Source organism: Pinus tabuliformis, chromosome 4_2, assembly GCF_031772625.1.
Source record: "Pinus tabuliformis cultivar Carrire ecotype Pingquan chromosome 4_2, CPIR1, whole genome shotgun sequence".
NCBI classification, from domain to species: Eukaryota; Viridiplantae; Streptophyta; class Pinopsida; order Pinales; family Pinaceae; genus Pinus; species Pinus tabuliformis.
In genome coordinates this window covers 715,476,714-715,502,552 of record NC_142304.1, presented here as the reverse complement: position 1 = coordinate 715,502,552, position 25,839 = coordinate 715,476,714, and the positions used below count along the sequence as shown (strand labels likewise).

General features: G+C 37.5%; 1 protein-coding gene across 1 annotated transcript; it reads left to right on the top strand.

Annotated features, from left to right (window-relative positions):
- Nucleotides 1-13,688: 13,688 nt before the first annotated feature.
- LOC149171524 (uncharacterized) lies at nt 13,689-15,036 on the top strand. The gene has a single exon (XM_089427486.1). The coding sequence runs from the start codon at nt 14,121-14,123 to the stop codon at nt 14,856-14,858; it is 738 nt and encodes a 245-aa protein (XP_089283612.1). The 5' UTR covers nt 13,689-14,120; the 3' UTR covers nt 14,859-15,036.
- The last annotated feature ends 10,803 nt before the right edge of the window (nt 15,037-25,839 follow it).

Here is a 25,839-nt window from a genome sequence, read left to right as displayed (position 1 = left end):
TAAATATATTTGACATGTACATCATTGCAGCAGATGATCATCCTACTCAAAGGATGATAATTTTCACCAAAATTATCAGTCTACCATCAGACGATCATCTGTTCTATGTACAAAAATGAATTTATAAAGCTGAGCATGGGAATGCTCGCCTCAGCTAGATCATGAAAGCATAATGAATCATAATGTATTGTATTGTATTTCATTACAGGTCCCCTCCCAGCAGATGGATGAACTTCGGACCCTCCTGGATAAAGCATTTCACCCGATAAACGGATTCATACTTTAGGGGGCAACTGTTATAGACATTTTTGTGCCTTGCATCACTGAGCATGAAATGTCAATAATCAAGGGATCCAAAGTCCCTAAACATGTTGTTCCTACCCCTAGAGGAACAAGGCCAGCAAACCACAGCACTGAACAAAAGTTCTCCACCTGAAAACACTCAAAAACAAGGCAATTCTGGATCATGTCAACTGCTCCACTGAGCATCTGCGCTGAATGTCAAGTGCTCCACTGTCTACCTGCGTTGAATGTCAACTGCAAAGAAGGCTACCTGCGCTGGGCGAGTTTGGACAAGTGGCACAGTCATTCCTCAAGGTGTCAATGCCCAGGAAGCTTCCAAAATGACACTTGGATCAAGGAATTCGACTGGTGATGAGTAAGAGGTTCCAAATCTCCAAGTGGAAGCAAGAACCTCCAAGTGGACTCAAGAACTGAAGTGGGAGAGGACACTAGTCAGCTTCATACCAGCATCAAGCTGACTCGTCCTTTCTCCAAAACTCCTATATATAGATCTCTCTCATAAGGTCTAGAGAGGCTGGAATTTAGTATTTGCAAGGAAGTGCTATTGGTTTGTGGCTAGAAACATTGGGTGTGCTATGCTTTGAAAGGAGCTGAAGAAGGAAGTCCATTCTGCTGGGAAGGAGATGCTGGGTTGGAGCCCTATGGGTTGTATCTCTTCCTGAACACTGTTACTTTCAATAAAGCTATCTTGATTCTTTCCTATATGCTAGTGTATTTTGTGTAATTGCATTAGTATATTTGATTTACTTCTAATCCTGAATCATTTATGAATATGTATATTTGCCTTTGTATTGTGTTCTTCTCTTGTTGCAAGTAGCTGCTCTCTTGTCACAGGTAGCTGTTCTCTTGTGATCTCGTGGGATTCAAGTAGCTGTTCTCTTGATCAAGCGAGGAGGCAAGTAGCTGTGGACACACAAAGAGAAGAGGATCTAGTTTGAGGGACAACCAGAAGACAACGGTAAGTCTGCCGATCTCCTCTCTTTCATATTTCATAAAGGAAGAAATCATGATAGCTGCATTCGTTTGTTGCTAAGGCGCTATCACACCTTAGGTGGATAGGATCGTCCTAAATAGGCATTTTTCCCCACAACAGATGTGCATTCTTATGATTTGGGCGTATGGTTGGACTGATCACCCGACTAGTTCGAGTCATGAGGGGTACCAATGTGCAGAGATATGTTGGCATTAGTCGAGACATGGTAACACATGATACAAATGTGTTGGCATCTGATGAGAGACTACATGGAGGAGTGACACATGATGAGGTCGACACAAGATGTTGCAGTGGATATTGTGGCAAGGGGTCGATGACCATGGATCGAGATAATATCTGATGAAGGACATACCGATGAGGTGCATACCTTGGTATGGAGTAGTTGGTGGCAGTTGGTCACTAAGTTGGAGACATGATGGAGATGGAGTTCTACATATGTTGCAGGGATGTTTGCCTTATGTGGAGGAGTTGACATCATGGATAGTGATGATCTTGGTGGATGGCTACCAGGATGGTATGTTGTCGAGGACGACAACGATTTCAGGTGGAGGAGGATGTAAGGTCCTCGGGTTGATGACTCGACCGGGCGCGGGTGAGCGCACACGGTGGGCGCGCGGGCGGGTGCACACGGCGGGCGCGCGGGCTAACGCACACGGCGGGCGTGCGGGTGAACGCACACGGCGGGCACGCAGGCGGGCGGACGCACACGACAAAGCAACGAACGAACGAGTTTGGAGCGACGAAAGATTTACGACACTTGGAATAAAATGCGATGAACGATGGCGTTTATACGCATGGTTGGAGGTTTGCTATGGTGGGCAAGGCCGACTTAAAACAAACGTTCAACGGGTGTGCAACCATGGATTTGGGGGTCGGCTGGGTGAGCCACCACCCATGATGGAACGCATATATATTATATGCGTTGGAGCTTCATTTGGATCATTCGAACTTGGACAAGCACTTCGCACAAGAGCTCAAGAAGACAAGTGCGCAGATTTAGAAGGACATGCACATAGCTCATGCGCACTTCTTGAAGGCGTTCACGTGGTCACACTTGGAGTTGGTCGAAGGTTGGGCAAGGTGTGCCCGAGGTTGTTTAGAGTGCAGATTTGTGCCGGGATTGACGAGGGTGTCTTGGTGGCTCGGGTGAGCACCCGCCCATCGTGCAAGGTGTGCATAAAGGTTGTAAAGGTTGTTTTGACTATGTTGTAAAAGAGACTAAGTATAGGCTTGGAGTTTGCCAAGCATACTTGTGATGATTGTATTATCAAAGAAAGATTGATTATTATATATTGTTGGGCAGACTCATTGTTCAGGGAGTTGCCCCTCCCTTTATACTGTGCAATTGTTGTTCTCTTTTATAATTATTGTGGATAATGAATGAGTATGGGTTCTCATTACTATAAAGGATAAACATAACATTACTTGGTTGTGAAACACAAACTAAGTAAGGAAAAGTGAATTAGGCGTAGTCCATGAACATTAGTATTGGTGAAAAGAAAGTGTTCGGTGGTGTCGCACCTCACTATAAGCGGTTGGAAGACTACCGCAGGTGTAGGGGCGTGACAATTATGGTCTTGTTATATTTCTATTTTATTTCATTTGAAAAGGAATGTGGCCATGAGTTGTTCATGTTGTGCACACATGGTTATAGTGAGTTAATTTCATTGTTTTTTATTAGTGAGATTTTACATTTTATTGGTCAATTATTTTAATATTTTATTTAAAAGTAAACTTTAATTTTAATAACGTAAAAAAAATTATCCCAAAAAATTTACTCTTCACTTGGTTTCACTTATCAACGTATATTAACCACATTTATTAATATAAATATAGTTGTGTTAATTAAATAATACTTAAAACCACTCTTTAAGATTGAGGAAATTTTTTTCTAAGTCACCGAATTAATACAAATTGTGCCGAATTAATACAAATTGTGCTTGAGTAATTTTAAAATAGTAGTTGCGTTATATCATCACTGGTCATGTGGCTTTCTTCGCCAACAAACTTAGACCAAGCACTTATGAATGTGACTTATACCAAGCACGAATTAACTATTCATGAAAACTCTCATTAGAGAACTAAGCTGCACTATTGGGAAGTATTGGGAAGTTTAAACTTTTGTAACAAGGGTGAGGAGTATTGGGAAGTTCTTAAACTTCGAAACTCTTGTCAACATGGATTAGGAGTATTGAGAAGTATTTAGAATATCATATATATATTTTTAAAGTTGAAATTAGTATCAATTCGATAATATTTTGTTTCATTCAAATTATAAAATCATTATAAGTATTTTAATATTTTAAATATAAATTTATATTTATAATAAATTGTAATAAAAATTATTTTAAAGTAATATTGTATGTTTAATAGGAATATGGTATAATTTAATTGGTAATAGTTGTATTATGATATATTATGTAAATTATAAAACTTAAAAGTTCAAATCTTCTATAGGTTAATTCAACAAAAAATAATGTTTTTTTATTGTCAATCCAACAACTAAAAAAAATAATACTTAACACTATGTATTGTGTCAATTGGATGTATCTCTGGTGGTTAGGAAGTAGGAATAGAATCCTTCTCATCCAAGATCATCTTCGGGCAAGTAACATAATGAATGTTTACAACATAATGGAATAGAATCCTCCACACATAACATGATTGAAATCATGATCTCATAGATCCAAATTCACCCCAGCCATAATCATAAAATGTTTATTATGCTTCACACTATATATCATTTTAATTTTCATTAAAATACATAATTTAAATGTAAATTAGTAATTTAATCCAAAAGAAAAGTCAAAATAATTTTAAAATAGTTAAAATTTAACAAATTTAACACAATTCTTTCTTTTTTTGCATTTTATGATGAATATATCTTTTATATTTAATATTTTATTTAAATTATTATAGTATAACAAATTCTATTTACATATTAAAAATCTCCATAATTGAAAATATTGTTATATACATTTTTAAAAATATATATGTTTAATTTATATATTAATGATTTTTATAATAATAATAATAATAATTTAGTTCATTTATATATATATTTTAAATCTCGGTAATGTAATATATACTATGAAGTAAGTGTTTTGATGTGTATAAATTCTTATCAACCATTTAATTTATACACATGTGTTAGTTTTAATTTTAGATTTAAGGATGTATTAGCATAACAATCCACTACAACATCACAAGGTCATGTCCAAGCCAAACATCAAATTGATGTATGAGGCCCTCCTGTTAGTGGGATGTTAAAACATCATAAGGTCATGGCCAAGTCAAACACGAAATCGATGCATGAGACCTCCTAGTTTGTGGGATGCATTTATTTAAGGATTCATTACAACATCCACCCAACCAATGGTTCTTAGCTCAAATGGTTGGGATTGTGGCTTACCATCCCAACCACCCATGTTCAAGTCTTCATAGGCATGCTCTAGCCTATATTGATTAGGCTCAAATAGTAGGTGGACCTAGGGAGTTTTCTCTTCATCTGTGATCAATACGAGACGTCTCGGATATTGCTTAGTCATTGGGTCTTTATTGTCCAAAAACAAAAATGATCCACTACAACATCTCTCTCATACTTTACTGTAAAAGACCTCTTAAGGTCATGGCTAAGCCAGACACCAAATTGGTGTATGAGACCCCCTTGTTTGTGTGGACAAGTGATATGAAACAAGAATGCAACAAATTACAAATATAATAATAAATACATCGATGTAGCAAAAAAACACTTCATTTCATTAATAGAAAAATATTGAACTATGCTTACAAACAGAATGGAAATAAACTAGCTCGGGTTATGGTAGCTTATCTCTGAGAATAGATGTGGCAGTTACATGCCTCTGAACTATGTTACAATGAGGCTCAAGGGCCTATTTATTATTGATCAACAAGATAAAACCCTAAACAACCAAAACCCTAACCCTAGGAGATGTAACACTAAGATTTTGTGGGCCCCATTGGGATCAGTTGGACATCCAACTTCCCGAGGTCATAACTTGGTCATATTACATTCGTTTGGTGCGTATGATACCTTGTTGTAAAGTTCTCTTTGAGCACAACAATATTTGTGGCAAGCCCCTACCTCTAGCTATGGGCCTGCAGCAGACCTAAAAAAACATCGTTTAGGGGGTAAAAACTACTCCAAAAGTTCAGTACCCGAAAAATTGCTAAAAATAGTAAATGTTGAAATAAACAAGGAACCAGATGAAACAAACTGGAGGTATAGGTGGAATAGTAGGGTGGCCACCAATATCCACCTGGATCATTCCTCCCCCCTTAGGAAGTAATGGTGCCCATTGCATGCAGAGCCTCGATGAGGTGAGAAATTTTTTGTTGAGCCTAGTCCTTGGTGAATCACTTGACCTAGTGAAGCAGTTGACATGCTTTGACAACTTGGCATAGCTGGATCCTCTATTGCCGAGTGTTATTAATTTGTGTGATCATGATCTGATCAGTTGTGGCTTGTTCCATATAGTGTGGGTTGAGCTATGTTGGTGTGAGTTGTTCCGCAATGTCAGATGTGTCCAACAATGGTGGAAAGTATGGCCGAAGGCTATCAACATTGAACACTGGGTACAGACCAAGGAACAATGGGATGTTGATCTTGAAGGCATTGTCACCAATAGCCTTAGTGATGGTGTATGGCCCATATCAGATCGAGTGAATCTTGCAGTGGGGTCCAATGAGGCACTCCTTCTGCAAATGTAGCCAAACTTTGTTGCCCACCTAGAACTTCTGCGACACTCGATGTTGATTATGGTGCTGCTTGTACTTAGCATTGGCTTTGTCCAGTATATCATGGAACTGCTGGTAGATGTGCTGAATGCACTTAATGAAGTTGTTAGCCCTGTCGGCTTCGAACTAGACGTGAGCTGAATCTGCTTGAGTGGCTACAAATGGTATAGCCACATTAATGGGACATAATGGTTGAAATTTCAGCCCTACATGAAAGGGGTTGTGGCCCATTGAGCTATGGAGAGATCTATTGTAGTTGTGTTGGACATAGGGGAGACTTTCATCCCATGTGTGTGGATGCTTCGAATTGTACATGCGTAGAATGTGTATGATCATCATGTTGAAAACCTCTATTTGGACATCAGTTTAGGGATGGAAAGTTGTGGATTTAGTAAGTTTTGTATCCAACATCGAGTAGAGACTTGACCAAAATTCACTCAGGAATATGTTGTCCCAATCTGAGACAATGGACTATGGGATCCAAAAGTTTACCCACACTCACTCAAAGAAGAGCTTAGCAGTGGCCTCTGCTATGATACTCTTCTTGCAGGCCGCCATGATGGCCATTTTAGAGAATCTGTCGACGACCACAAAAACGCAATCGTTGTCATGCTTAGTAGAAGGAAGGCTCGACATGTAATCCATGGAGATAAATTCCCAAGGCCGACTGGGAGTAAGTAGAGGACTATATAGGCCTTGCTTCTTGATGGTTGGTTTGGAAATGACGTAGGTGGTGCAGGATCTAATGTACTCCCCAACATCCTGAAGAAGTTTCGACCAATAAAAATACTTTTGCAATACTGTCACTGTTTTCTTTACTCTGAAATGTCCAGCAACCCGACTATAGTGTGCCTCCCAAATCATCTTGGCACGCTCGGTTGAAGGAACACAGATGTGTCCTAGGTGGCAAAACAGTGCATCTTGAAGGTGAAAATTTGGAACTTTCTTCCCTTCCAAAAGTGTCTGGTATGTGCTGCCGAATTCAGGATCGCTTTAATAAAGATGAGGCCACCCTAAAGTCTTGTGCCCACAGGAATCAAGCATAGTGATCAGCGCCATGACTGGTGGTCGGTTGAGGTAATCAACAACATTATTGGTGTTTCCCTTCTTATACTTAATGTTCAAATGGAACTGTTGCAGGTAGGTGGACCATTTCTAATGGTAATCATTCTACATCTTCCCTTGTGTTTATATGAACTGCGGGGATCGGTGGTCTATGTGTATGATCGTTTCCTTCCCCAGAATGTAATTCTTCTATTGATGACAGACTTGCACAATGGAATACATTTCTTTGTTGTAAGTGGGATAATTTCAGACTCTGTCTGAAAGTGTCTCCCTTTGGTAAGTCATTGGATGCCCTTGTTAATTAAGAACCACACCAATAGCATAGTTGAAGATGTCTGTCTCAATCTCAAATGTTTGTTGCAGGTCTGGTAATGTGAGAACCAATGCAAAGCAGAGGCGATGCTTCAACTCGAAAAATGTCTGCTATTGGGTTTCAGACCAAAACAACTTTTCTTTCACTCTGCCCTTAGTGACTTGACTTAAAGGCCAAGTGATATGAGAGAACCCCAACACAAACCTGTGCTAGAAATTGGCAAGACCCAAAAGGTTGCGGAGCTCTATGAGAGTGGTTGGGGATGGCCAATCCTGAATGACTTATATCTTGGCTGGTTCCACATGTACACCTTTCTCATCAATGATGTACCCCAGATATTGAACCTGGGTTAGGCTAAAAGTGCATTTCTCCAAGTTAGCAAACATCTTGTGTTGTCACAGTGTTTGAAGGACCTATCGAATATGGTGGAGGTGCTCTTCCCAACTCTGCCTAAAGATCAAGATGTCATCTAAATATATCACCACGAATTCATTGGTGGAGGGTCGCAAAATGTCATCCATCAATCTTGTGAAGGTTGTAGGGTCATTCGTCAATCTGAATGGCATGACCAACCATTCAAAAAGGCCCTTCTTGGATTTGAAGGTAGTCTTCCACACATCAGAGGGTTTGATAGACACCTAGTGATAACCTGGCTTTAAGTCAATCTTGCTGAAATATTTGGCCCCCTCGAGCTGGTACATAAGGTCATCAATCTGTGGGATTGGGCAACTATTCTGGACAGTGATCTTGTTCAGCGCCCGATAGTCAATACAGAGTCTCCAAGTCCCATCCTTCTTCTGTACCAATACAATTGGGATCCCACAAGGTGATGAGCTTGGCCTGATGTGCCCTTTCTGTAATAGTTCCTGAATCTACCTCTTGATCTCATTGTTCTCTGGAACAGAGCATCAATAGATCGGTCCATTAGGTAGTGGCATGCCCGGGGTTAGATCGATGGGGTGCTTGACCTAACAGTGCATAGGTACCACTGTATGTGAAGCAAAAATGTCCCTGTACTCCTCCACGACCTTGCCCATCTGATGTAGTTGTGCAGAGGAGTCTTGCCTAGAAGTCGTGGCCACAACCTTCTTCTTGCCCTAAGGGTGAATCATAAGGAAAACAAATTTCTTGGTCTAGGAAATGATCTTACTACCTTGCTTTGCAATGACCAAAGATATGGCGGTAGGCGGGGCTACCTCCAGTATCATGTACAACTTATTAGTCAAATTAATAATCACAGAACGAGGTCTAGCCTCATATACAACATGTCACTTCCACAAGTATGTTTTTCCTAATAATATATCACAAATTTCAAGAGGATCAACATCACACATTACCTCATCCATGAAGGGCTTGATGCTGTAGAGAAGGTGACACTGTTGGCTGACGTGAAGATCTCGTCCATGGTGAAGCCACCCGATGGTGTATGGTTGTGGATGTGTTGTAGTCTTTAGGCCCACTGCTTCACAACCTCTGCTGAAATGAGGTTCTTTTGGCTCCCATTGTCGACAATGAACTATAGCGGGGAGCCCTTCAACCACATATGTGAGTGGAAGAGGCGTTCCCCCTCCTCTGGATCTTCAGGCTCAATCTTTTGGATCTTGGTGGTGGCCATAGTGGCACCGGGCTCCGCATCAATGATATGCTTCCTTTTGTCATTCCCCTTATCAGGTTCTGACTCAGAGTTAGAACATGTGTCTGATTTGGAGGCCTTAAACTTGGCTACCAGTGACTGCTTGGCTCGACGCTCACTTTTGTTGTGAGTGGAGATCTTATGAAACTCACACCATTTTCTCATGTCCTTCTTTGTCTTCATGGTGTTGTTCTTTTCTTGTGGCTTCGACAGGATGCCCTGGGTAGCCCCGCCATAATTCTTTCCTTTTCTCTATGGTTTGGGGGTTCCTTTTCCTTGCTTTGGATTCACAGATCCAAAGTCCTGCTTCTTCTGTTTAAACTTCTGCTAAATCTTGATAGCGTATCGGTATGTCGTGCCGAGCGAGGAAATGTCCAGGAACTCCATCTCGTCTTGGATGTACTTGTGTAGACAGTCACAGTAGTTGAGTACCAAATTCCACTCAGAATCCTTAATACCCAGCTTCATGCGAAGGGTATGGAAAACATTTGTGAACTCTGACACATCTTGGTCCCTTCCCTGCCATAGCATGGCCCACTTTATGTATTTATCTTCATAACTCCTAGCAGGGTAATATTTTTCCTTGATGGCATCTCGGAAATAATCCCAAGTGGGTGCAGCTAAAACCAATGACGGTTCACTCTCGTCCTTTTGTTCATAGTAGGTTTCCCACCAATCCTTGACATGTAGGGCGGATTTGAGAACTGAAAAAGTAATCTTTTCCCAATCAGAAAAGTCATGAACTAAAAAATATCCTTCCAATATATTTAACCATTTATCTATGATCTTTGCATCTATTTGGCCCTCAAATATGGGAATATCGAAGTTAAATTGTACCTTAAAAGGAGTGGCACCTCTAGAGTGGTTATTGGATGAAGATGTGTCGCCTATGTGTAGTCGTCGAAGTATCTGGGAAAAGTTGTCCAACATCGTGTTCCTATGTCGCTCGAGGGCTTCCTCGAGCAACATTTTGAAAGGATCTCCTTCCCCCTCGTCTTTCTTTTCTTTTGCCATTGGAGGTCGTCGGGGTTTGCGAGGCTGATCTTGCAACGGTTCAACCAGATCGAGCCCTAACTCCTTATACCCTAACCTCGTTGGGGACATGCAAAGAAAAATAGATAAAGATAAAACTTCTCTGATACCATTGATCGGAACTTAAACAAGAATGCAACAAATTACAAATATAATCATAAATACAGAGATGCAGCAGAAAAACACTTCATTTCATTAATAAAAAAAATATTATACTATGCTTACAAACATAGTGGAATTAAACTAGCTCGGGTGATGGTAGCTTATCTTTGAGAAGAGATGTGGCAGTTACATGCCTCTAAACTGTGTTACAATGAGGCTCAAGGGCCTATTTACTATTGAGCAACAAGATAAAACCCTAAACAACCAAAACCCTAACCCCAAGAGATGTAACACCAAGAGTTTGTGGGCCCCGTTGGGGTTAGTTGGGCAACCAACTTATCGAGGTCGTAACTTGGTCATATTATCTTCGATGGCGCGTACGATACCTTGTTGGAAAGGTCTCTATGAGTACTATAGGATTTGTGGAAGGCCCCTATCTATGACCATAGGCATGTAACGAACCTCAAAAAAACATCGTTCAAGGCCAGTACAGACCCAAAACAATATTGAAACTTAAATCACCACCTTGAGTCATTAGGGTGAGTCTGCCACCCTGCTCTTACAGACAACTAAAATGGTAAAATAAATAACCAACACTCAATTAAAAGGAGCACTAAATCATGTTGAGGGTCGATGCCCTGATAAAAACAACAATTTTCTTGCTTCCTGGGATCCTCCATCCCAATGCAGTGAATGATGGAGTCATTAATACTTTGTATTCACCTATCATAGGGGATCATGGTCTTAGCCAATTGCCCCACATCTCTCTGCGTTGCCATGCCTACAATCTTCACCCGTTGGAATATCAAATCAAGTGGAGAACCAGATACAACATTCCCCTATGTCGTGACATTAATGCGGTCATCCTCCCCACCTACAAACACATTGTGAAACTTAACTCCTTGCCACGCATTGGAGGGAGAGTGCCAAGTGGAGGCCTGGGCATGCCCTCCAAAGACCACCCCCACACCGACCAAACGGTATTGATGCATGTCAATGATGGGAAATGGTAAAGGGTATCGACCAAGATCCATCCTTCGGAACTTCATAGCGACATCACGCTATACATGACTGAAGATGATATAAAACAGTTACTCATATATATATATATATAGGAATATGAGATTGTATGCGGTGGAGAAGGGTTATATGCGATGAGAAAGGTCTATTGCTAAACTTCAAATTGTGTTTTCTGTTTCTTAAATATTATTAAACAATTATTATTATTATTTTAATTTTATTTATTTTAAATTAAATTTTCAAATCATAGCATTATATTTCATTATTACAAATAATGATATATATATGATATTTTTAAGAAATGAAATAATATGTCTTATATTTTTAAAAAAGAATTGTAAATTTTATTATATTAATGTTACACTGATTAAAAAAATATCAATACTTATTTTTTAATATATAAATATGATAATAAATTATAAAATGATTAGTTTATTTTTCCTAAAATATAGTTTAATGATAAGTAATAAATTGATAAAGTTTATATTAATAAAATGACTTTAATGGAAAATCTTTAAGTAGATATGGATGATGCCAAATCCAAGTCTTTTGGGAGGTTAATGATATCAATACACCTGGGGATGTTAATGATATCAATACGATGTTAATGATATCAATACGCCTTTTATGATATAAGTGGTTAATTAAATTGACATTTTTAAATTTAAGATGAGTGTCCAGGTTAATTATCTAGTAAATTATCTAGTAGAATATGTTTATATTTATTATTTATCCACTATTATGCACAATGTACTTGAGAGGTTTTTTTTCCAAATTTCAAGGGCCAAAGTGTAAGGCTTCTCATTTTCAAGAATAAGGAGATGTTAGTTGACATTGCAAAGTTCCTTTATTTTAAAGGAGTTTCATGATAATCAATAAAATAATTAAGTTCATATTAATGAAGATTTTAGTTAAAAAAATTTAAGTGGGTATGGATGAGATAAATGTATATTTTTAATGATGCCAATGACATCAATACACCCTTTATAATGTGTCAAATTAGTTAAAAGGACATGTGTATAAGTTTTTTATTTAGGTATTTCCTCTTAAACATTTAGTAAGATGTTAATGGTTTATTAGTGTATGTTTTTATCTATCATTCAACCACTCTTTTGCATAACATGTCTAAGAAGCCTTTTGGTCTTAAAATTTTAAGGGCCAAGCATATTCTCACTTTTTATGAATACAGGGAAGTTAATTGTGGCATTGCTTCTAGCGCTCACACACTTCTTAAATAATGTCATCATGAAGACATCTCTCGAAATGTTGAGAATAACAAGAGAAACTGGCCTTGAATTTGCATGTAGAGATTAACATGTATTAAGAACAACCTATCGTATCTAGTGAGCAAACAAATAAGCGGTATCCTCTAATATGGAATATCACAAAGAAGTAAATACGTTATTTTACATGATACAATAACTATTATCATTCATAATTTGAGAATTTGTTCTATGAAAATTGCTTAAAACCTACACTTATATCTAATAGCATTTTTTTTTACTAGAAACAAATCTTATACCTAAATAAATTTAAACTTTAATGAAAGAAATAACTTCTTCTTACATTATATTTTTCCTTTTCCCTCTTTTTTACATAGTGGAATTGGCAACTAGGGCAAGGTTGTACTCACGTGATAAGGGATTCGATTCTCTCTACTATCATTATAACCTTTATGCATACCCATGTTGCCTTGCATGTGGCACATGAGGCTAGTCAAGGTTTGAACTTGTGATGTCACAAAGAGTTCTTCTTTCTACCACTAGTATAATATTTAGGTGTACCAACACTACTTTGCACATGTCGCACAAAGTTAGTCAAGATTTGAACTAATGACGTCACAATGAGTTTCTTAACAATGCATTTCATCGCAAGTGAATCTACACCTCGAAAATTTCTTTAAAAAACATGAGAGTCAACTTTGATCCACATATATGTACACATATATAGATCATAAGACTATTATTAATACAACCTCTAAAAATTTTGACCATTACTTCAAAGTACTCATAGCTTCATAACTAAGCGTTCACAGAAACTGAGCCTTCCCAACCTTCCCAATTCTGCTAAACCCCTCACTTTCCCTACAACCCCTTAACCTAACAACTCTTTACTTTATCAATCAAATAAACTTATTAAAAATTATCCAAAATACCAACTCCTTACTTAACATTTATTAATAATTTTGAACTAATATCAATATATTAAACTTTATTAATTATTAAAGATTATTGATTCAACCAAGACGGTGAAGCTCTATCTCCCATGTGAATTTTTTTTTATCATTGAAACTATAATAAGCTTACAGCTGCTTCGATATTAATAGTTAATACTTATTAAAGATTATTGACCTAAACTTTACCTAACTCCACTTACCATGCAAATTTTTTTGTCACTCTATGGCTGGCAAGGAAGTAGGTAGTTCATCCTGCGGTGGACAAAATTGTGTGGAATGATGATAATAATATCGAAAGGTGGAATACAGGTTTCTTGGCATGAGTTTCAGAATCTGAATAAGTCTTTGCTTTCACTAAATTCTACCTTAACCAAACCGAGTTCCCGCTATAATTCCGGTGGGATCAGTTTATGTGGGCAAATATAGAATCATAAATAAAAAGCATTTGCCTTTTCTGTCACGCCATTGCTTCTTCTCTGCTGTGCTGCACAGTGACCCGCATCCACCGCCCCTTCTTTCATACTTTCTCTGCCTTCAAAGTTCAACCCAATCTCAGATAAATAGATAATCTTCTGATTTGAAGAGCCTAGCTGGAAGCGCTCTGTAAAGTTTCTTCTTGTTTTTTGATTTGTTGCAGCAGATGTACCCGTTTGGCCCATTTAATTTTTACTGTACTCAGTCAGTCTTGGGATTGAGGGATTCGCCATGATTCGTTAGGTGGTGCATGCAGGTTTTTCTGATTCAAAAGAATACTCCACGAGGCAGGGGAATGAAGATGGGGGGCTCGGACAAGAAGCGGATCAGAGAAGAGCAGGATTTGAGTCCACCTGAGGAATCCTGGAGACAGAAACAGGGGCGTTTAATGGAGTTTGAAGCAGGGATGGCCTTTCACACACCTGAAAATGCCGGTGCAGGTAATGAGAATTTGCCAGAGTTTTGCTCTCTTTCAAATGAGTACTCGATGTTATTGAAAGATCCTTGGAGTTGGGAGGATAGCACTGGTTGCGGAATCCGAAGCTTAGCTGCTGTCAGGAAGCAGTCTTGTATATTGGACTATCTCCATGATTCTGCTGTAGATAATCGCTGTGAAAAGGATTTTGCTGAGCAGCACAAGGTACAGGAAGAGGAGGATTGTTTGAGAGGGTCTCTTTTTGAAGCCACAGATGATCAGCTCTGGAGGCCTCAGAGTCCTTTGCAGGATACAGAAGCTCTGTTTCCTCTGGATTCCATGGGTAGCCATGATTGCACGACCCTGTTGCAGGATGAGAGCATTGTTCAGGGCGCTTCTTCTTACTTCAGAATTTGGGAACAGGATGATGGTCACAAGGATGCCAAAATTCATGAAGATGGCATTGGTTTTGTGTATGGGAGTGGGATCTCGGATTGGATTCGGAGGGCTCCCTCGAATCAATCTGAGTTTTCTGAATCTGTTGAATTTGAAAGCTCTATGTTTTCACTGTAATTTGGGTCTTTTTAATTTCTTCCTCTGTAATTTGGGTGTTTTTATTTTCTTCCTTCAGCACTATTTGTGTTTCATGTCTTTCCTGCTAGGGTTTTATTTTCGAATTTGTAATCATGGCAGCAGATGGACTGAAACCAATAACTGGGATGTTATCAAATTAAGCATCCGTCGTATCTGTTTCTCCTTCTTTATTATAAGAACGTTGTTAAGTTGCCATTGAATCTCAGGCAACGAAGGCTTCAATGAAACGCTAGCTGCTATCAAATCGGCACAACGTGGGCACTTACAAAGAATTTGTTAGGCCTTAGAGGACAGTTTTAACTGCCATGCCCTTTCATGTGTGACCCTGAGCGGTTCTATGATGGACATATGACTTCACATAAATTAACAATCAATCTCCTTGTCAAAACTTATTTTTTGACTGATGGTTTTGCAGGGGAGTTCAGCCAAAATTATAAAGAGATTTTTGGCGAGATTTAGTTTTAATAAATACATTTTATATATAGAGCTTTCTCAATCCAGTATGAAAGAGATGTTGTAATATGTTGTGATGTTATTATGAAGAAACGTTGTAATATGCTATGATGTTATCTAAATATATTGATTTGTCAAATAAAAAATATATAAACTAAGCTATATATATATAGACAATCTATAGTTTTATCTATAAGTTTGATAATCAGTGATTTTGCCCATAGTATTTTTTATAATGAAATCTATTTAAAAACCCGACAAAAATATGAGCTTAGAGCCAGTTTAAATCTCAATACAAGAAAATAAGATTAAATCCATTTTAAATCTAAATTTAATCTTTCTTAACACATAATAAATCCAAATTTAAAATAAATCTAAATTAAAATTTAATTAAAATTATTATTATTAATTCAAAAATTATACATTAGTTATATAATAAAAATCTTAAAAACATTAATTATCTCCATAATAAGATGGCCAACAGTTACATTCAGAAATTACTTTTAGTTCCATTTCTTATAAAAATGGCGGAGAGTTAGATTAAAAAAGTACTTTCAGTTCCATTTCTTATATAAAAGTATAATAATATTTTTACACTATGAAATCTGTTTTGTTATTATTTTATCAATATTGATAAAAGCAACTACTTTCTCTAGAATTTTCATGTAAATTGTACATTCTTCCTTGGTGGCTTTGGTTTTCCTTTTTCTCAAGCAACTTCTTTCTCCGGAATTTTCATTGTAAATAGTACATTCTTCAATGGTGGTTTTAGTTTTCTTTTCCTCAGTGATAAGTTATGGATGCTTCTATTCCAGGTGCATATTACCGTTGGCTTTGATGCAAATTTTTTTAAGAGGTTTAATTTATTTGATGTGTAGTTAAAATAAAATAAAAAATCATTATTAAATTTTCAAAATATTTAATTATATAATAAATATATATATTATTTTAAAATGCTTATTATTGTGAAACAAATTTGTAAGTTTTTAGAAACACTGTCATTAGAAAAGATTGATTTATTATATTATTTTAAAGTGTTTATCGGTTAGATAATATTTAGTGTTTTTTTATATTATTTAACTGATTTTTATTAACATTTATTTATGTGAAGAAAGCTCATTAAGCAAGTCACTCAATGTTTTTCATAAAGAAAAAGCTAAATTAATATGGATTAACCATTGCATCTTCATGTGATTCATTTCTTCTCCTCCACACATTTGAATCATTGCTTCCCTATTGTTATGCTCATTTATTACTTCCCCTACTCAACACTCCATTCTCAAAACCCTCTTCCTACCAAGCTTAACTTGGAACGTAGAGATTATAGGAAACATAATTAAGGATTCTATTAACAATGATGTTCCTCTAAGGCATACAATAGTTTCAAGGGCTATTTGACATGACAAAATACCCTCTCCAAACTCACTTGCATCCATACCTTGTGTTCCTTGTTGGCATTAACCATACATGTGGTTTACTATTGAATGTTATGTCATACATGTGGTTTGCATGCTATTTTTTCTCTCCATTCTAAATTTTATTTCTATTTCAACCATTTGTCTTATTGTAGAATCTTAATTAGGCAATTGAACAAAAATCCTCTCTATTCATAGATGTAAGTCCATAGCTATGTATGCATATTTATAAGAAAAATAGTACGTAATTTTTTGATGATTTTCATATGTGCATTTTAGTAGTGCTTGAGAAGAACATATAGTCATCACCTATAGGTTGCATCATTAATATGATAAGGATTAACCTCCCACATATAAGTATTCCATATGAAATATAAGGCATATCGCTTCTACATATGAAAACTTGAATGAATGTCACTAGATTCCTACATAATTTTCCCACTCTACTCAAGGCTCAAAATCTCAAACTAATATCTTGGTTCCTAATTCTCATGGCCTCCAATCCTCTTAAATCATGTTAATAACCCTCAAATTGGGTCACGCATCTAGGAATAGGTGGCATAACATATATTTTTTTGTCTATTGAGCTAGTAATGTTGTGTCCTCAATCAAAACAAAGGGAACAACAAGCCCCAACCACACATGTTGACTCTCCCTTAAGTTAACTCCGTTTTCCTTTTCCTTGGTGCTCTATTAGTCTACTTTTCCTTTGTCCACTACCATGTCAAATAAAGGGACAAGTTCTTGAACCACGTTCAAAACTTGTCCTTAGAACTCTTTAAACATGTTTAGTCCTTTATATTATTTTGACAAAGGTATTTGAGCACCAAAAATGGATCGTAGGGATTTAGAATGAACAAATGTTCAAGCCTTGTAACCTTAACACATTGTTATTCAAAATTTGTGATGAAATTAAGTCTTTCAACCTCTCGATACTTTTCCATGGTAGTTGGCTATAATTATATCATCTCTTGTTGAACTTGATTTAGAACTCTTAAGATTTGGTTCCTATTGATGTCAAGCTCATTAATATCCAACTATTTTTGTTAGTATAATATTGAATTCAAACTTGTTTCTACCTCAACATGTAGCAATTTAAACTTTTCTTGTCCACTAGTGTCTCCCTAGCCCATTTTATGGTTGTTTACTTAGTTATTTCCAAGTAAACGTTGTTGCTATAGTCAGTCACAACTTTGTGAAATGTTCATTTTTGTTCACCATGTTGTCCCAGTGGCTTTTACCATGGAGCTTGTAAGTCTCCATGCTTTCCTTTCTATTTTAACTTGCAATTTGATCATATTGTTTATGGTGTGAAGTCTCTATCAAGTATCTCCTCTAGTGGCACACCTTCATTTATATTGTAATGTTCCCTCCCACCTCCTAGTTCTTTTTAGGCCGAATGGGAAGTGTTACTTTATTCTAACTCGACCTCCATGGTCTTGTTATGGAAATGGGGTTATAAAAATCCTACTTCTCCAAATCTTATGAAATTACCTTTGGAATACACAATCGTACTTAAGTGGCTAATTGACTTTCAACGTAACCCAACCAGTCAACCAAACTCGACTAGTCAACCTTACCGAATTAGTTCAAATAACCCAACCAGTTGAATTAACACGACTCGACTTACCACCAACAGTCGACTTAGCACAAATAATAAACTTAGCACTACTAGGCAGGATTAGTCGAAACAACCCAACCAATTGACTTAGCACAACTAGACAAGATCATTCGAAATGACCCAACTAGTCAATTTACCATGACTAATTGAGACCCTAATCTAGGCGGACAGAAACTCAATGATGAAAACCAGTTGAAACCTTCGTCTGGGTTGACAATCGGTAATATTAAAAGAATATAGTTGAACAACACCCTCGTAATGTCAGTGTAGGACAACAACATTAGATATGTCCCACGCCCTTAAGGGACCCCTGCTCTACGTCGATAACTTTATGCACGTAAGCAACGAATAAGCCACAACATCATCAGTCAGTAACCTCATATAGATTTGGTTCCCCAACAATTTGAGTCTTCCCATAATGGACCCCATAATGGCTACCGAGTATTCCTTGAGGAAATCCAACACCTTTCTAGCTATGCACAAGGTGTGATTCGTCAAATCAATTTTATCCTCGATTGATTGTAAAATTTGAGTGCCCTTTGGTCAACTCAATGTAAAGCTATGCTAACTTTTCCCACCTTTGACTTGTGCCTTATCCTATTTCTATGAACACCTAATAGTGTAACAACCAACCCTCTCGACCAAACATTGGCTTGGAATTCTCTTCGACTAGATCACTGTTGATGAGATCTAACTAATATACCATATGATGCATCATACTTAGTCCCTACTCAGAAAATACAATCACGGTCTCAAACATGTCGAGAGTCATAATATCCATAACATACTAACCGATGAAATTCACATATTACAACAACTTATTAAACCACATCCCACGATCACACAAGACAATACAAAAAGCTCTGAGTTGCATGAACGTGTTGACTAACACTAACGCCTCCAAGCCCCCTTTAACCATGAGAGTTATACATAAATCATTTCATCACAGGCATATAGGAATAACATATTACTTTATTAACAATGTTGATAGATATATATCACATAGCAACAATACTCTTCTTTTCAATGCACCAAGTACACAAGTAAACACTTATGCTATTATCTTCAAATGACTGGAAATTGAGAGTGGGGCATCAACTCTCCACCCAACTGTAGGCTAACTACATTGCTTCGCTATAAATGACCGAGGTATCGACTGCGAACTCTGTCATGAACCCTCCTATGATACTATCGAGCCAATGACCGACAACACGTGTGATCTTATCTTCAGAGGCTTCTAATCTCCACACTAACTCCGGGGTCCAAACTATTGGACCATCAAGCCTCCACCTTCCTTGGTCGTTTTCCAATTTCGCGATCCACTCATACAACTTGACCGAGAAGGAATATAAGAAGGTCTATCTCTGTGTACAGTCATTTGTCCAACCATTGTTCTTCCATCAATCGCAGATTCATGTTCTCTTGTTTCGTGAATTCGTGGATCTTTCTATCCAACCAGTCTTCGATCTCTTTCTTAGTTGGATTCCAGTGATGCGAAATCACACATCTCTTTATGCAGATCCCGATCTCGGCAACAGAACCATTTGTTGGCTTCATGGACCCTGACCCAGGTTCAGCATTAATTAGCAAAGAAAATCCCTACACTATTGGCCCTTTCGGAATCAATCCACGGAACGGGGACTGAAGTCTCACTCGAAGCAGTATGGGGGGATGCAGGAACCAAGTTTTTGCACCCTGAGATGGTAGTGATGTCGTTTTATACCCGAAACCTTCCTTCATGTAGACCGATAAGCCCTTTAGGGTTTATCGATATACTTCTCTTATTCGGCTTTGAGACCTTCGCGAAGGTATGCAATCGTCCTTCGCATACCCTAAATAGGCAATTCAGACACTTACGTGCCTTTGTGACTACTCTTACTACTGTATTTACCCAGATTAGCTTAAGTAGTGGATAACTTCAACATGCATTATGATTATCTTAGCGTAAACATATATTCTTACTTGTGTTCATATAACAAAGTAAATACATAGATTCACGCACCAATACAAAATTAAATCATAAACCCAGTATTCAACATAACATAACCACATACATTCATAACAGAAGTAAAATAGCTCATAAACAGGTATCTCCAAAATAATTCTCTTTATTGATGCTCAGATCTCCTTTACATACTTTGACTACCCTACGCACATAGCTATAGGGGTCCGCACACTTAGCTGTGGACTTCTACCCTAGGCCTCTGCACACTCAGCTGTAGGGGTCCACACACTCAGCTATGGAATTCTACCCTAGGCCTCTGCACACTTAGCTATAGAGCCTCGTTCCTACGCTAAGTCTCTTCGCTCTTAGCCCTCACAGACCCATTACATCCATCAATTTCCAAAAACTACTAAGAACTGCCTTAGACTCTTCTAAAACTCTCCTTTTTATACATTCCCATGGTTCGCGGACCAAGGGTAGATCTCATAAAGCCGACACAAGTTACCTAAACTAAGGGCAGAAACCCTTGATGACTCTTTACATCTTCACACTCCGCGACCACAAAATGCGGAGACTTTACATTCTTTATACAAAACTTGGGCCTTTAGCCCTAAAACTTGGGCTTTTAACCGCAAAATCGACCCTAGGGAACCCGTTCCCAAAAAATATTTGTATTACTATAAATATTTGGTTAAAAAAAGTTATAGTGAGTATGGATGAGGTCGTGTTTAAGGCTATTTGGTTTAGAACCTTTTTTGTGGGTATGGATGAAGTCATGTGTAAGTTCGAGTAATTTTGATGATATTGAATCACCCCTCATTGTGTGTCAAATTAGCCAAAGGGATAAGTATAATTTTATGTTCACAATGTTTTGCTATCACCTAAGAAAAACGATTAACTAACCAACATGAAATTTCACATTAATCAATTAAATGTTAAGGGATGATCATTATTATTCAAATTTAAGTTGACCCCAACCATTCGACAAGAGGTTTTTGATTTTCTTATATATACTCCCATTCATCAGTCACCCCTCTAGATAAGCTCAAGAGACCATTTTTCCTCTAAGATTGAACAAGTTAAGCACAATGTTTCTCATTATCATGAAATGATAGGTTGCTAGTTGTGGCATGGCTCTTAGTGCTCACATATGGCCCAACCAATGTCATGGTGAGGGTGTATGTCACAAACATGTAGGTTCCTCCCAAAATATTTCACTTTCAATGCCCTAGGTCATGCAACACTACCTTGCCTCGACCATGGGAATTTGTCCAACTTGTACCTATTATATCTAGATTATGCCTTTCCACTTACGATGTGCCCATAACTACACCATAAGCTACAATTGTTAGATATGCAACAAAGTTCCCTAATATGTGCATACATCAATGTTCTTATAACATCCCAACCATACTTCTTTAACACTAGCCAAAATATGTATCAATACTTAGCTAAATGGAACTTTGTGAGGAACAAAAATATTTATTAAGTAAAGACACCACAACAAAAAAATATGAATAGACCCAAGGCGTATGCCTTGATTTTATTCTAAAGAATGTTAAAACAAAAAGAGTACAAAAGGGATTTTGGGCATTTCCTACAACTTGTTTACAAAAGCACAATTAACCTAAGGCTCACTTGCCTAGTTGGTGAGCTCCAGTATTGTAGCAATAATGCTACAACTCCTGGGGCTTCCTGTCTCTTAATTTTATCAACCCGGTAGTTCGTACAAACTTGGAAGCGGCGGTGCTATATGCACAAGTACTAGCTCTTGTCGCAGCTGTCACTTGGTCAGCTGGCACAAGTCCGCTAGGGCTCAAGCCAACTTCTATAGGCTCTCAGAAGAAGCTTGCTAATTGATGGACGAAAGCTAATCTCAAAGGAAAGCTACTTTACTTGACAAAAATGAACTGAAAGCAAATCAAAGCATGTAAACCTAGGAAACCCTAATTTGACTAGTCTAACCTCTACAATGCAAAGAATGTAAATGAAACTTCTACCAATGCTGTCATTACCTCTAATAAATGAAAATGCATGGATCTAAACTACTTGCATCATGAAAGTTATGTTTTTGTATTTTTCCTTTAAGTGAATGGAATGATTGTGATCTTGTGCTAACTAGGGTTTGGTTGTGCAGATGGGATGGAGAAGGAAGGAAAGCGTGGGATAGGTTGGGGAGGCTAGGAGAGGTTCCTAGGGATCCTTAGCATCCATCCACAGAGGTTCCTCGCATTCAGATGCTCAGCAACCGAGAGAGTGGCCTTCTACAGGATGGCTGTGGAGGATCCTACAGGATACTCTGTTTTCTACAGGATAGTCCTGTAGGTTTTCTACAGGATGTTTACGAATTGGATTTTTGAGGATGGATGGTTGATGGAAGATGCATGGATGGTTATGGAGGTAGGATGGGGGTCTGAAGTGACCTAGGAACTGATGGATGGAGTGATGAGATGATAGGTGGAAGGTTGACTTGGCTTGAAGGTAGTTGAGACAACAATGGGGGAGAAGGTAAGGTTACTTGTCAAAAGAGAAGATGGGAGATGAGGGAACAGACTTGGTGATGGAGTAGCTGATCTGAACGAGGCTCAAATGAACGAGGAGGTGATGAAGGTGATAGAGATGCCCTGCACAATGCTTATTCAAACAAATCAATGAATTCTTGCAAACAAACCAAGTCCTAGCTAACTCAATCCAACTGTTAATGAATGAGTAAACAGCAGCCTTGTTTGAAAAGAGAACCATATACATCACATGAGAAAGAACATGCCGCAAGATCCAAATGCATACAAACTCCTACCAATCTATTATAAACATGAGAAGCTACTTGAACCATCAAAAGAAACCTAAGTAACAAAGCACGAATGAAATCTAAAGAGCAGATTTTTATTATGAGAATGCAGCAAAGACACATAAATATAAGCAAGGGAGGTACTGGGCGCTTGAGATGGGCCCAACCCCAAGAACTACAGCCTCCCAAGAGAGATTTAGAGCTGGTGCAAAGCTGGATCCATCTTTATTAATCAAGACATGAAAAGTACATCGAAACTGTCCATAAGGAGAGCTTGAGAATGAGCTGAAAGCAAAGCTAATCCATGGCCTAAAAATCGAACTACAATCTAGCTAACCAATGGCTAAAACAAAATGACTAACTAGCTACAAAAATGACTACCAACTAGCTACCAAAAATGACCAACCACTAGCTACAAAATGTCTATTAACTAGCTAACCAAAATGAGGCCCCAAGCCTTCTTATTTATACAATTTGAGGACCCAACAGTCCTCCTAAAAGTTAGGGACTTGGCTGCCCAAGGCTTGGAGTTAACAGAAGTCCAACTTGACTTGCTTGGCTGCCCTTGAGCTCATTGATTTGGTGGCCTTTGAACTTCGAGCTGATGGTGGAGAATTTGAGGTAAGGGTCCATAAATGAGGGGGACACCTTCCTACAAATCCTCTAGCTTGTTCTCCCACGAATTTGGCTGCCAAGTGCTCATTGAGACCTTCAAATTTGTCTCCAAGTTGACCAACAAGGCTACACAAAGCACCCATTAGACTTGTTGGCATAATGACTAACCAAATTCACCCTATTAACATAAAAATAATAAAAAACATGCAATAAACAAATGAGAATGGTGGATTAAGTCAAATGAGGAAGTTGAATGAGCCCAAATAATTGTACATTGTTGGGGCTCATCACTAGTATAACACCACTTGCACAATTGATCCCATAAAGCACCAATAGGTATACCTTATGTAGTTCCCCTTTTCCACTGCAATGGTCTTAGTCTAGCTTTTGGTTGCCTTAAACACTTGCAAGGTCATGCAAATCCTTTATGTAGTCTGCCTAAGATTTTGTCAACATCAAAGTTGTTAATTGTGTTGAAACCTAGACTTAGCATCTCATAATTACTTGTTCACTTATTGATCACTTGCACTTTTTGAATGCCTTTTGTACAATGTTTGTGGCCTCTTTATAGAGGTGGGAGGTGCCCAACCTTTTGCTTCTTCTAAGGTGCCTTTGCCATGCCCAATGCCTAAGAAAATTGAAACATGCAATACACTGCACCTAGCATGTAGTCAACTCTTCATAGTCTTCCAAGGCTTGGAATATTCCACCCCTTTTCTACCCAATAGTTACAACTATTCCACTCAACCATGCTCAAGGTGCACTTCACAACCATCTTTTTGGAGCAAACACAACCATTCAAAGCATTATTACCCATGGACCAAGGTATTGTTGCCCATAATACAAGGCACTACTACCTAGTGTATCCATGAATCAAGGAACATCCACTATCTATGTCTTTGTGCAACCTCTACAAGAAGTCACTCCATAGCAACATTCATCTTTGTTATAACATAAAAACTACTCACTTGCAACACTTTTAGCAATCATACATATATACGCCACTAATGGCATGTGAAGCCCCTATTTTTAAATGTTTTCCCCCATCATGTGACTTCAAACTCACCAAAAATAACTTAGTCAAACCTTAAAATTGACCAAAAATGGATAACATAGATATCATGGCCAAAAGTTGTACTACTCCATAAAATAGCCAATTTTTTACTTATTTCCAACACCATCCATGCGCTCAAATCTGGAAAATGGGAAATTAGTTATATGTAGACCATCCTAAACCCTAATTGTTATTGGTGTTCTTGATTTAGTCATCTATAACCATTATTTTGGAAGACCATGTTAAAAAAAATAATTAAATTATTAAATAAGACAATTGAAATAATATTGTTATTTTATGACAAAATATAAATATAATAATTATACATAATCAAGAAAAAAGATAATGTATTATATTATTTTATTTTATTTTATTAATACATAGGGGAATCTTTAACTAGAACAAACCCATTTACATCATAAATATCATATTGCATCCATGTCACAAAGATGACATCATTATTGCCGCTATAACCCTTTAGCCCAATATAATAGCCCACAAACTATATCAACCAGTTTATCCATGATTTGAACAAAGGTAAACAACATTAACAATTTTAATGACAATTACTCAAACTAATCCTAACAAGCAAATAATACATTATTATCAAAAAGAAAAAAAACTAGAATTATATACGCTTTCATACACAAATTTATTTCTTATACTTACATAAAACCAATTTTATTATTAAATTGTTTCACCTAGTTTATTCTTCCTATATAGGAGCTAGCAAGGGTCAAGGGTTTGGGTTCTTTGACTGAATTCTTCCATAATATCTCAATAAGAAAGGGTTATTTAGCCTCTTTAGGATTTTCTCAATAAGAAAGGGTTACTTAGCCTCTTTAGGATTTTCTATGTGCTTAAGGACTGCTTCTGCATTTTTGTCTATGCTTCCATTCTTTGGCTATAGTTATATGTAATGATATTAAGTTGTAGTTATATGTAGTGAGGGTGGGTAGAACAATATTATGTAAAACATGGATATTATAATGGTGCAGTGTAATTCTTTTATGATTTGGTTTCAATGGTTGGAATTGGGCAAAAAAAAATTAGCCAAATTATGATTTTC

What these genes read in the sequence shown, in the direction of transcription:
- LOC149171524 (XM_089427486.1), top strand. Translation starts at nt 14,121, where the DNA reads ATGCAGGTTTTTCTGATTCAAAAGAATACTCCACGAGGCAGGGGAATG.